At 38.1% G+C, this 14,139-nt stretch overlaps 1 protein-coding gene across 1 annotated transcript; it reads right to left on the bottom strand.

Moving 5' to 3' along the window:
* Positions 1-2,890: 2,890 nt before the first annotated feature.
* LOC149830356 (cytochrome P450 93A3-like) lies at positions 2,891-7,013 on the bottom strand. Its single transcript, XM_090015433.1, has 2 exons — positions 6,114-7,013; positions 2,891-3,499 (listed from the first exon to the last, which is right to left on the bottom strand). The coding sequence occupies exons 1-2, from the start codon at positions 7,011-7,013 to the stop codon at positions 2,891-2,893; spliced, it is 1,509 nt and encodes a 502-aa protein (XP_089871559.1).
* Between the last annotated feature and the right edge of the window lie 7,126 nt (positions 7,014-14,139).

A 14,139-nucleotide genomic window follows, 5' to 3' on the forward strand; every position in this document is an offset into this window, starting at 1 on the left:
TTTAAGCCTATAATCTGGCTGTGAACAATATCAGTAAGAGAGGATAGGATTCAACTTAGAAGAAACTGATCCATCCTTTGTCAATCCAGATAAGCATAATTTTTAATAGGTTCCTTGTTTGGTTCAAAAACAAATTCAGGTGGGCATGAAAGTGATCCATCTACATATCCTATCAAATTATAACTTTTCAAAAGTGAGATGAATTGTGATTCTCACAAAAGAAAATTTTCTGTAGACAACTTAACACAGGAAAAAATGTTGAAGGCTAGTTGTCACGGGAAGAATGGGAAATACAGAACCCAAACCTGACATAGAAGACATGCTTGATGTGAACCTGTTATTGTTGTTGGAGTTGTCGGCAGCCATGAATAAGCACTCTAAGGATCAGAGATGATTCTTGAGAAGCAGAAGCTCTAATACCAAGTTAAATTATTAACTTAGCACATACACAACATTTACAACAACAATGTAACGTGGTTTGACTCATAAGAGTCTGCGTCCATGATCAAACCTTTTCTCTCTCAATCTGTATTTTCTATGGACAGAGACGAGAGGTTCCATTGAATATAATAAACCTGTTACATGATAGTAGAGGGATCTTTTTTTCCTTAACATTCTCCCTGAATGTAGGAACTAGTTTACATTTGGGTTATGTTTTCTAGTATATCAATTTTTATGATTAGCTTTGCCTTTACAGGATTCGGTTGGGCTGATCTTATCTAGATCGAGTTTTCCTTTTGCATTGGCTGAGTCTATCCCAACGTCCTCATGAGATGGTTTCATGCTGGCTTTATCTGAATCCAAACTGCCCTGATCCATATGATCCATTGCATATAGGGACCTTTAAAGCTCTTCATTGGTATCAGGTGGAGTGTAGGACAAGGGATAAGCTCCTGGTCTACCAAATTCCTCTCCATTGCTGGGTGCACAACTCTCATCAAGCTGGTATGCATCCCCATACATTTTTACATATTTTCCATATCCTTAAAAAGTTTCTCAAGTGCTTAAACAAGACTTTCAAGAACTTTCTTTGGTATGGTCACAAAAATGATGCATCTCATCGTCATGTTAATTGGGATACTGTCAGAAGCACTCGTGAGAAAGGGCTTGGGGATCTCAAACATCGTTCGGCTGAACAAAGTTCTTCTCATTATGCGCTTATAGCAAATCTGCAGTAGGGCGCTTTGGTGGACCAGGGTTGTCAAAAAAAAGCACAACCTTGTGAGTCACCCGTGGCAATGGGTTCCAAACTCAAAGTGGGCAAAGGGCTGGGGTAGTTGAAAACGATGGGTAGTGTTACTTCATATCTTCTTTTCAGCCATGAGAATCAAGGTAGGAAATGGCAATTCAACAATCTTCCGGAAAGATGTTTGGCTGATTGAGGTGCCTCTTAAGGATTGGTCCCCTTCTCTATATTGTTTGGCGAGGCACAAAGAAAACCCTGCTTGTGGCTTTCTCTCACAAACGGGTTGGTGGGATATTATTCTCAGGAGGTCCTTTAATTTTCAGGAATTGGAGGAATAACTTACACTTATGAAAAGTTTAAATGGGATCCACCTTTATGATATGTTGAATGCTTTATCGTGGAACCACTCACCAAATGGCTTTTTCTCAACAGCCACTTGCAACAATGGTTACCAGCAACTTCTCTATGGTGCGTTGGTCTCCCACCCAGAGACGCTTTCCTAGACTGGATGATGCTTGGCAATCGAGTCCAAACGGAGGACAACCTAAAACAAAGGGTTTTCACCTTGCGAGCAGGTGTTGCTTATGCTGCACAACAGAAGAATCGAATCAACACCTGTTCTGGTCATACAACTTTTTGTTCAAAACATATACCGATCTGCAGTTAAACTGGCACAGGGATGCTGAACTACGCTCTCTACTCATTGCCAACAGGGTTCGTCGGTTTGGGTCCAAGTGGACCTTTACATGGCGCTGCTAACTTCTTGTTACCTGGCGTTGGATCTGGTTCAAACATAACAACCTTATTTTTCGTTCCACTAAATCCTCACTGCAGATGGCCATTCATACTACTACACAGGAATTACGGTGAAGGATCAAACACAAATGGCCTGACAACGATATTTCCTGGTTCAGCTCCATTAGATCGCTTTCAATGCCTCTTTGGTTCTTTCTCAAGGCTGCTGCTATCAATCTCTGTTCTTGAATTTATATCTTCTGTTTGTTGAGTGGGATCACCTGCCCGGTGATCCGTGATGGTCCATCACACCCGCTTATGTACAAATCTTCTCTGCTAAATGAAATTGCTTATATTCTTTCAAAAAAAAAAAAAACCGATTCTGATGAAAGGAGTATACTGTGAAAACCAGGGGCGTAGTTAGGATTCATGTGAGGGGGGGGGGGGGGCAAACAGGGGTGTAGAAAAAAAAATTTATTTGTGTGATAGTTGGGGGTTCGGGGGCAGCGCCCCCGAATTTTTTTTTTTGAGATAAAATAAAAAATGGCTACAATTATTAATAAAAATCTATTTCATATGGACAAATCAAACTATTTGCTGCAGTAAGGGCTGGGCTAAAAAATGGATAAAAATCTATTTCATATGGAATCAGGGCAGGGCTAGGACTGGGCTTTTAAAAAAAAAAAATTAACTGTTTGGGGAGGCAGGACTGGGCTACAGCCCAGTCCTGCCCCCCCCTAGCTACGCCCCTGGTGAAAACAGTGCCCGTTTTATTAGAATCATAGTCATAACATACCAAAACAAAAGCATGCTTACAGTCCACAAGCATTATCCTAGTACCGACGCTCTTACAAAAGTTATTAAGATAAATCTAAAGAAACTGGCAACCAAGGCACAAGAAGAGTGCAGTCTATCCAGTACTCTTTAAGACTTTCAAGCTCGAGAATAATATCTTCATGGCACCATTGATCAATTGGTGAATGGGTTGAAGCGCTGAATAGGACGACAGATCAGGGGATGAGCCATGGCGAGAGTCATGCCACCCGTTTCCTCCATGTTGACCTTACCACCATCCACTTCCCAATCAAAGCACTGAACCAGACCAGCCAATGTGGTGTGCACCATGTGCAGAGCGAGGGAGGCTCCAGCACACACCCTCCGTCCGCTTCCGAATGGAATAAACTCGAAGTGGTGCCCCTTGAGATCTATCTCGTTGCCAATAAACCTTTCAGGAAGAAACTCCAATGGTCTGTCCCACACGTTGGGGTCTCTCCCAATGGCCCACACGTTGACGAAGAGCCATGAATCGTCGGGGATGTCGTAACCCATGACCTTGCAATCTCCAATGCTTTTTCTTGGGATCAATGGCACCGTTGGGTGGATCCTTAGCGTCTCCTTCACAATGGCTTGGATGTAAGGAAGCTTGGGAATATCTGATTCATGGACAAGCCTAGCTTTCTCAGTGAGAGAATCGATCTCCTGTCGTGCCTTGTTTAAGATGTTTGGATGGCGTATGAGCTCCGCTAGTGCCCACAGTGTCGCCCTCGCCGACGTCTCCATGGCAACGAAACAGACATCCTTTATTCCAGCAGATAACAAAAGACTATTAGACCAACGATACAAATAGTTGCTTCTTTGATTTCAAAAAATGGAAAAGACAAATCATATTAGCTTGAGCCTAAGGAGTTGCCTGGACAGCGACGTAAGTACTGCAGGCAAATCCAGCGGCTAGGTCTCTGTTCCTGTGGTAGTTTCTCCATGTAAATATTAAAAAAAAAAGGCATTTAACTATCGATTTTTTTAATTCTTCAACATGATTCAAAATATGTTGCATATAAGAAAAATCTATGCACGCTATAGAGTAGGATCCAAAATGAGGTATTCAATAGAACACTCACAAATCTATACGATTTATTAGATATTAGGTATACTGAATCTCTCTCTCTCTCTCTCTCTCTCTCTCTCTCTCTCTCTCTCTCTCTCTCTCTCTCTCTCTCTCTCTCTCTCTCTCTCTCTCTCTCTCTATATATATATATATATATATATATATATATATATATATATATATATAGAGAGAGAGAGAGAGAGAGAGAGAGAGAGAGAGAGAAAATATTGACTACACCTAGCTGAGTCACATAAGTGCAAGCCTTATTTGAACAATTTGACCACACTAATGGATGGATTCAGCATGGCCCATTTATTAAGCAATGCACTTGTATCAGATGGTTTCGATTTAAAATATGATTATCTTAATACTATAATTTTGACGCACTTTAGACCACTGAATTTTGTAGCTCTTAAAAAAATCAGCTTATACAACATGAATAAAGACAATATAAAATATGTTTTTGGTAATGCAAGCCATATACATAATATCCATGGATATTAATCCACAAAAAAAAAAAGAATGGGTGTTTTTTTTTAAAGGCAAGCTGCATGGGGTTAGGCAAACCCCACAAGTTATTATTCAACGTACCACTGGTGTTTGAACCTGCAACGTCCCACCACAAGGAGACGTGCACTGACAGCTCCTACCAACACGCAGAGCCCAGTTAGTAGGAATGGGTGGTTTTTACTAAAGGGCAAAGCACACCAGACAGTGAACCCTCTAAAGAGGCGGAGAGGGTTTTTGGATAATCTAAAAAAGAGAAAGAAGTTTACTGAGGAAACAGGAAGAGGCAACAGTTGGTATTCCGCAAAGAAGAAGGTGGAGAGAGAGAGAGAGAGAGATTCTACCCGTAGTATCGGTTTCAACGACAGAGCCCTCCCACGTGGTGCCAAGCCATTGGTGACACCCCTTATGGCCACCCCAAAGGGGTTGCTAGTCAGGCCCAATATCTAAGCATTAACTTAGTATTCTTGTGAATCTAAGTGCACGAGTTTTGAACCAAATGGGATCTAACTCATCCCCTATGTCATCCTTATCTTCATACCCCTCTTTGGGATTTCATTAACGCAAGTTGTTTTGATAAAATCGGACTCCACATTTAAATGACCGAAATCTCACTTGTGAGCAGGATTTTTTTGGTAATTAAAAAAATCAACGGTTGACGGAACACAAAATTTTATGATTTAAAAAATCAATTTTTTTATTGAAGGCATACAATCCAATGGTCAATTCCTATTAAATCAATCATGTATAGCTAGGCCAGATTTGGTCAAAACAATTTGCATCGTCAAATTTAAGAGGGATCTGAAGATGGGGGGTGAGTGGAACTGAACTCGTTTTTGACCTTTAACTAATTAAGCCAGATATAAATATTATTTGTGGCTGCTTTCATTGGCACGTTATTACACCAAAAACACGGTCTTTATGTCTCCATAATTCACACAAACAGAGAAATACTTGCCCAGTTGGACCCAATGTCAAACTAGCCTTGCATTGAAACAGTCGGACCCAGTTTCTAACTAGTCTTGAATTGCAAAGGGCATCCAGAGGGGCCTTAAACCCCAGCTCTTTTATTTATGGGGACAAAAGGGCATTTAGCTAATGTTCATTAGTAAACAGCCAGATGGTAGCTAGTTAAGAATTGCCCTGATGATCTACTTAACTTAGTAAAGGCAATTTGGACTTCACCCCTATTGGCTAGAAAAGCTAGGAATTAGCTAGTTTGTGCACTAGACCCAGCAATAATAACTATATAACCCAAATAAATAAATAGGGAAGGGGATCGCCCTACCAAAAGAAGGTCCAATATCTACATCCAATGATAATCAATGTGTTCTCTACCGATTGAATTTTTCATGATCAAGCTTTACATATTGGATTTTTATCATTCATTCAGTGAGCGACATGTTTTGGATTATGAATTTTTGATGTTTAGATGTGTTTTTGAAAGCACTAAAAATGAACAGACTAAAATACTTTGTATTGTAGAGTTTTAAATGTAGTTTGAGCCAACGATTTTTCATATTTTAAAAAACATGTCTATATGTAGTTTTAAATGTAAAGCATATTTCTTAATTACTAAATAAATTATAAAGAACAAATATATGAGATCTTATTGATAAGATGCTCAAACATTGGAGAAGGAAAGTCATTTGATCGTCATTGGCCGTAGTTTTAGACCCTCCTTTAGTTGGATGGTCTCCATTCCTATATATATATATATATATCTTACTTCCCATTACATTAGAAGTTGCATTTACGTGCGCCTACTTTGTCAACAATAGTTTGTTGGATAGGCCTTACCAGTATAATAGCTTTGATATTATCTCGTGTCAACTTCATGTCACCTTTGTTGTTGTGCATGATATCTAGAAGGATATATACGAGATCCTCCTCTGCCTTGTTCTGTTCCCCCCTCCTCTCTTCGTGCTCCCTCATAATCTTCTCTATGACACCGTCAAACCTATGGCTCACGTCCTTGCACCTCCTTTCATACCCTTGCAAGTCCCAGTTCTTCAAAAACCTAAAGTAGTCCCCGAAATAGAACTGTCCCCCCAACTCAGACACCTCATTCACCAAGCCCCACACCTCAGCTGCACCATCCAACCCCTTTCCAATTGCCATTCTTGTCACTATGTTACCAGTTAGCATCCCCAGCTTCGCGCCGATGTTGGTCGGCTCACCGGCGTTCTCCATCAAGGAGCGCATGAAACAGTGAATTTCTTGCTGCCGGGTGTGCCGGAATTGTTCGAGCTTCCGGTTGCTGAGGAGCTCTACGACGCAGAGCTTCCTCATTGATCTCCAAAAGGGACCTGCATGAACCGGAGATAGGAAAGCGGAAGAGCCGGGCCAGATTGTTTCAATTGCAGTGAGGTAGGGCCTAGAGGCAAACACATGGTCATGTGTCTTGAGTAAGTCACAGGCAACAGATGGTGAGGAGGCTATGATGGCATTGATGGAGCCAATGCGCAGGTGCATGAGTGGCCCATAGACGGAGGAGAGCTTGTGGAGTAAGTGGTGGGGGAGGACACCACGGAAGAGGTGAGCGTGGCCAAGGATTGGGAGGGAAGGCGGTGATGGTGGGAGTCTGAGGGATGAGTATTGAGTGAGCAAGCCATGCAATAGGATGAGGAGAAGGATGGCAAGTGCAAGGAAGGACAGGAATGTGGCTGGGAAAGGGAGTTCTTGGATGGTGATAGCCATGATAGTTTGAAAAGAGGAAGGCTTTATCTATGATTCTTGCCAAATTATTGCTTGGATGCCTCTCTTATATATTTGCCGATTCTGACATAGAAACCCTGTACTTATTGACTCCACCAGCAATTTGTCGAGTGCTAGTTTCCGATTTTGGATAGCTGTTCCAGGCAATAAGTTATTTATTAATCTTGGCCGTTCATCTGGTAGTTGGTTGGTCAGAGACAGATGTTTCTAGCAATAAGTCATTTATTAGTGAACGTGATGGGCAGGGATGGCACTGGACCGGGGCGGGGGCAGGGGATAGGAGGGTCTCCACCCCTGCCCCGTTTCAAAATTCGAACCTTCATCCCTGCCTCCATCCCTGTACGGGTATGGATTTCAACCTCCATCCCTGTTTCATGTCCTCCATCCCCGGTCCAAATTGGCGGGGCGAGGCCCCATTTTCCCTTAATTAGTCTATAGTCATCCTTTAAAGGATTGGGGACGAGGCTAGGCGGGGATTGAGACGAGAACGGGGAAAAGCTCCATTTTTAATTTTTTTGCTGTTTTTTTTAAACTGGGCCGGGAGACAGCACTGGGCTACAGCCAAGTTCTCCCCCCCCCCACCCCCCCAGCTCCGCCTATGCCATTTCATACTTGACCCATTTTCATACCCAACCCAAACAGTTCTACATAATATGTACCAAAACCCGTCTTGGACCAGATGCCTAAACCGATCTTAACTCGAACCTAATGTATATATAAAATTTAAATATAATTATCATTAATCCTATAGGTTTTCTTTATGATAAGAATTTTTATCACTCTAAAAAATTAAAAATTCTATTAGAACTTACTTGCATTAAAACAAACCCACCCGTTTATAGTTGACCTAATTTACCTGAACTGTTTAATCCATACAAGTCTACAAACTTGGTTATCTAAACCCAAACCAACCATGTATCAAATTAAGACCCAACCTGTTTGGAATTGGCCTATATGGGTCTACAATTTTCAACTATACTCAAACCCAGTCTCAAACCCGATGTATATTTGTTAGACCCAATTACAGATGGATCTACTTAATTAAGGCCCAAACCGTTTGAACTCAAAACCATTAACTCATATGGGTCTTCAATTTTAGCCATACCGGAACCCAAACTTGTACCCGAATCAAATCAGGATTTGATTTAATTTAATTTTTAAGCCCGATTAAAATGGTCTTGACAAGACCCTACCCTAGCCCGAACCAAACTTACTTGGTTACATCCCCTAGATGCTTCCATTCCAATGCAAGTCTCCCAAAGAGTGCCCAAAATGCAAACCTGTCCCCCTTGAAGCTTACTTACAGAAGCAGAGAAGCTGGTTTTGCATTTACTATGTGAATCAGAGCATTATGAAATCGCTTAACAAAATGAGCTCTTTCAACAAGAGCCATTACATTTAGGGAAAATCAGTTTCTTGATGAAGCAGATCCAATATTCAGGGCTGAAGTTGAACCATAGTTACGGGAAGCCTCTTAGTACATGGCTTCAGAAGCAGGAAACACGTTAAAAATGCCACGCTTCCCAAAAGGAGGGAAAGTTTTGGGAAACCCACTTTCTAAAATATGAGAAACTCAATTCCTTTGGTGGAAAGCCTATCTACTTCCTTTTAGTGTCACTGATTGTTCCCTTTTCTCTCTCCTTTTGACTTTTTTCACCCACCTTTTCTTTTTTGTCTTTTTCTCTCTTTTTTATCCCCCACCACCACCACCACCACCACCACACACACACAACTGTGTCATGCTTTTTTATATTAAAAAATTATGATTTTTTTCCACCCACATCTTTTTATCGTTTTCTCTCTCTCTTTGGCTTTTTCTCACCTTTTTGTCTTTTCCCACCCACTCTTTTTGTCTTTTTCCACCGACCTTAGAAAATTATAATTTTTTATAACAAGCTTGCATTCATTTTATATCATTTTATATTTGTATTCACGTCTTTTCTTAATTGTTTCCGCTTGTGCTTCCTAGTGCTTTCTATGCATTTTTATTTTATTTTTTATGTATTTGCATAATTGTTTTTTTACCACATCTCTCTTCCTGCTTCATAACATGTTTTCGCACTCTCTTTTGATACCCATTTTGTTTCCTGGTAATTATGTGTTGAACACTCACCTAGTTTCTTGAATGATGTTCCTTAGTTGAAAATTGTGATATTTTTTATTTAAAAAAACAACTGTTTTGTATTATGGTTAATTTGACACGTTTTTAAAAATTGTTTAAAATTTTTTATACTTTTTTATGCCCAAATTGTAAATATCTAGATTTAAAAAGACCTTTTTTTACCTTTCGCACGTGTGAACCTCCTCCTAAATATGTGACTGATTTTTTGTAGGATAGTCTTTTTTCCTAAATATGTATCTCTTTGTATTAATGAATAAGCACAACTATGTTTTTTTGTCTGTTCTATGATATTTTTTGGACACCTTCACAAAAATTTAGAAAAACAACAAAACGTAAAAAAAATAGATCGGAATGTTGGCTTTTTAATACCACGAAGATCATCTTGATTTGATGAGTAATTGAGAAAAAACATTATCTTAAAAACAGATTGTTTAGTATAGTCAAGGATAAGAAAGTACCATAAAATAAGAAAGTTCGTATAAAATATATGCAAGGATGAAAATGTTCATATTAAATAAGAAAGTCCGTACAAAATATAAGCCTAAAATGAGGAAGTCTACATAAAAATAAGTGTGAACATCTTGTTAAACTAAAACCCCATAAATATCTGACTAAGTTCGCATGTACCTCAGAAGTTTGCATAAAAATAGGTATTAACATCTTGTTAAATGTAGAAAATTGCATGTATTTAAGAGAAAAATACATGTTTAGGACAAAAATTGTATATATAAGAAGAGCACCACATATATTTAGAAAAAATTGCATGTATAGGAGGAACATCGTATATATTTAAGAGGAACTATGCATATATAGAAGAAAAATCACATATATAAAAGGAACTCTGTGTATATAGGAGGAAAATCACATATATTGAAAGAAATTTGCATATATATATATGAGGAAAATCATATATATTTGAAAGAAAATTTGCATACATATTTTTTACACAATAGTCTATGTTCTTAGATATGTATCTCTCCGATCTCACTTCAAAAACCTGTGTTTTTATAATTATTGGAAAGTTTTGACATAAGCCTATAATTGTTTTATTTTTAGTGAGAGCCAAAAACCCTTCTAGGGTTCTCATTTTTTATTTCTAAAACCAGAATAAGAGCATATGATGCATATTGAAATAACCAAACAGTCTATCTTTTATAGGATGTTTATTCTTAACTGCTCATCAGATCAAGGTAATCTTGGTGGGATTAGAAAGTTAATGCCTCGATTTGTCTCTTTTTTTTTCTTTTTTTTCTCGATTTTAAGCATAAATGATCAAAAAATGGCATAGAAGAGATAGAAAAGGTGCAACCATGCATGTTCTAGTCTGCAAAGCATTCTTCTATTCTGATTTTGAAACTCAGAAAGGTGTTTTCTACATTGGATCAGAGAGATACAGATATGAGAAGAGAGACTGCTATGTAGAAAATAGTCACATATTTGAGAGAAAATTTGCATATATTTAGGAACTTTACATGTGAGAAAGATAAAGATCGGTCTTTTTAAAATTAAATATTTGTGATTTTGGATGGAAAGAATAGTAAAAATTATTAAGCATTTTGAAAAGTATGTCATTCAGTATAATCATTTTTCATTTTTTATATCTAATATCGTTTTCATATCCGACCCTCTAGATGTGATCCACATGTTTGGAATAATCGAAACCAGTGTTTGCATCATGTTATTCAATTGTGTATATAAGATTTTGCAAGGGTTGAAAAAATAATGGCCGACAATTTGCCAAATTTTCAACCCTCGTAAAATTGTATTTTTATGTCAAAAAATATGATCCAAGAGTTGATTTCTACTATTTTAACCATGCTAAAACACATAACAAAGGGTTAGATTTGGTCAAAACATCTTTGAACTAAATGAATGAGGATAACTACGAGACATGTGACCTTTACCTAACTTCTTTACTATAAATAATTCATCATTCTTTTGCATGGATATATGCTATAGAGTGAGAAACGACATTCGTAAATTCCGCTGCAAGCTTTGCTGATAAGTTGTAGGATCCAAATCCTCCCTTTGGAAATTTTTATTTAAAGAGTTTTGTGGAACACTTTTAAAACCAACATTTCCGTTAGTAAGACGCCCGAACGTTACCTGAAAGGGTGAATCAGCTACGTTCTACATAAGCAATTATGAAAGAATAGTAACCCTTTCTCTGTCATAAATGTAGCAAAATCGGCCACGACTGCATCAACCATCTTAAATAGTGTGTCCCTTAAATTGTTCTGAAAGGCGCACTAGGCACCATCTATTGCATGTCGATTCTACAATGATGCCTCCCTTATTAGCCAACGGTAATTTTCTACCTACAATCACTACATTTTTGTCCAATTTTTTAGTTAATAGACCAGAATTTGTCAAACCATTCTAGTCGTTCTTGTATCCTATAAATAAATGCATGGCCCGCAACACATGCATATGTTATCAGGGATGGCAGTGCACTGGGCAGGGGCGGGGCCGGGGCCCCATCTCAAAATCCTATCTTCCATCACCACCTCCAAACCTGCAAGGGTTTTGATTTTAACCTCCATCCCTGTAGAATATCCTCTATTCCTGATCTAAGCGGGGCGAGGCAGGGAGGGGCCCCGTTTACTGCCATTTTTAAAGAAGGATCGAGGATGGAAGGCGGGGCAGGGGAAAGCATAAGTCTATCCCTGCATGTGTTTTGATTTTAACCTCCATCCCCGTTTCATGTCCTTCATCCCTGGTCCAAACGAGGCGAGGCGAGGCGGGCCGGGGCGCCGTTTACCCGATCCACTGCCATCTCTATACGTTATATATTCAAAATGAAAAGACATGTCAGGCCCGATATTTATACATAGAAAATGTTTCTGGCATAATGTCCACCAATAACTGTGTCCTACTTAAATAGCCAAGCATGAAGGGGAACGCACAATAGTTGTACATGAAATACATATCGCATCATCTTAATTAACCATTGAAGATTCAAATCAATTGCCTAGTTCTAATTTTAAAATTCAGGCCTTTATACATGGTGCCTCATAAATGATACTGCTGAGTAACTGATCATTTTTTCAAGGTTTGAGTTTTTCAAGCTAAAGCTAAACTTTTTAATAAATATAAGTCAAATTAAGTTTTGATGGTGCCATAAATGCATCACCAAGGTCACATCCATCATTTCAATTTCTTGTGTGTGTGTGTGTGCATGTGTGCACACGCTTGTGTGTGAGTGAGCGCATGTGCATGTGCATGTATGTGTGCGTGTCTGTGTAAGAAGAATATGTTCATCAAAACCCATTTTAGTTTGGTCGTGTTCATAGGTGCTCCACCTAAAAGTTAAGTTACATGTTTTTTTTTTATTAATCTAAACAAGTGGATATTTTTTCATAGCATACTCGGTACAAAACCTTTTTTAGGTCAAGTATTTTTTTAGCTCACATTTTTTTTTTTTGGAAATATAAAAAATCAATGATTCATATCGCACTAAAAGTTGGTTACAAGCTATTCAAACTCATTTGTTAAATCAATTCACTTCAAAGCATATCTTTTTAGTAAATAAGCAATGACAAGCACATACAAAGGTTCAAATTAGGCAAAAAATGGTTGGAATAATTATTTTTTATAGGGTCTTAATGGGGGGCACCAACAAAAATAATTCCTCACAAACACATTCCTATATATAAGAATGAAAAACATTTTCCTTTTTCTTTCCTTTTTGCAGATCTGACCCTATAGATGTAATCTACATGTTAGGTTTAGTTCCCAACCTTTGGATCATGTTTTTAAACATGTATGTTGGATTTTCTAGGGGTTCAAAGATCAATGGCCTACAATGTATCAAATTTGCAGCGCTCAAAAATTTTTATTGTCACGTTGATTCTGGCTATTTTGACCATGCTCAATGCATCCATCGGTTCAGATTTGGTCAAGACGATCTCCACCTGAGTCTTAACCAACAGGTTTGAAACCCATGAGTGTAGCCAATTTATATATATAGTACGGTGCTCTAGGAGCACCTACTCTCACCTATAGAAATCATAGTTGTAGGTTGCATCTTCTCAATCAGACCTTATAGATGTACTTAACATAGTTTATTTGATAGGGATCATGTTTTTTTGACATAAAAATAATATCTTTTAAGTCATAAAAATTTGGTACATTGTGATCCATTGACACTTAAAGATCATAAAAAACTTACATGCATGTCATAATCACATGATCTAAAACTTTTTCCCACTAAATAATTATTGTAGATCATATATGTAGGGTTTGATCAACAAAAAATACTTAAAATTTTTATTAGGCGGGAGTGGGTGCTCCTAAAGCACCTTATTTATATATATATATATATATATATATATATATATATATATATATATATATATATATATATATATATAGGGGAAATATTATTACCCCAGTGTTAATCACATTATCAGAAGATGATTCAGCGAAGCATATATTTTTGCATAACAAAGTCAAATAAAAGGGTTCTCAATCCCCTAACTACCCAGTAGATGATTGTGGAGGTCTCAACATCTGTCCTTACATAATTCTCAAAAAAATTGAATGTTACTCAATCCAAATTTGAGGACTATTGCATCCAAATCAATGGTTATAACGGGAACATCACAACCACACTGGGGATAATAACGTTAGATGTAGAAATAGGACCAGTATCTTACCAAACCCTATTTCATGTGGTGGATATCACTTCCTACAATCTGATTTTGGGGTGGCCCTGGATCCATTTGTTAAAGGAAGTCGCATCTACTTATCATCGGTGTTTCAAGATACAATCACCAAAGTGGCACAACCCATGGTCCCTCGACTGGATATATCAATGGATATTCCCTCTACATGGGAAAAGAGAGAAACCTCACTGCGAGCTATTAAGTCTACCATAGAAAAAGCATCCAATGTAGCATTAATTGATTGCTCAAAAAGACCCAAATTTCTCAAATTGACAAAAAGAATAAATGACTTAAAGTTCATGAGATGCAAAGAATACGC

Source organism: Nuphar pumila, chromosome 8 (genome assembly GCF_984573655.1).
Source record: "Nuphar pumila chromosome 8, dmNupPumi1.hap1.1, whole genome shotgun sequence".
NCBI classification, from domain to species: Eukaryota; Viridiplantae; Streptophyta; class Magnoliopsida; order Nymphaeales; family Nymphaeaceae; genus Nuphar; species Nuphar pumila.

Excerpts from the sequence above, each read along its gene's own strand:
- LOC149830356 (XM_090015433.1), bottom strand. The coding sequence starts at position 7,013 with ATGGCTATCACCATCCAAGAACTCCCTTTCCCAGCCACATTCCTGTCC. Across the intron at positions 3,500-6,113 it reads ATATCAAAGCTATTATACTG|GATGTCTGTTTCGTTGCCAT; the intron begins GTAAGGCCTATC and ends GCTGGAATAAAG.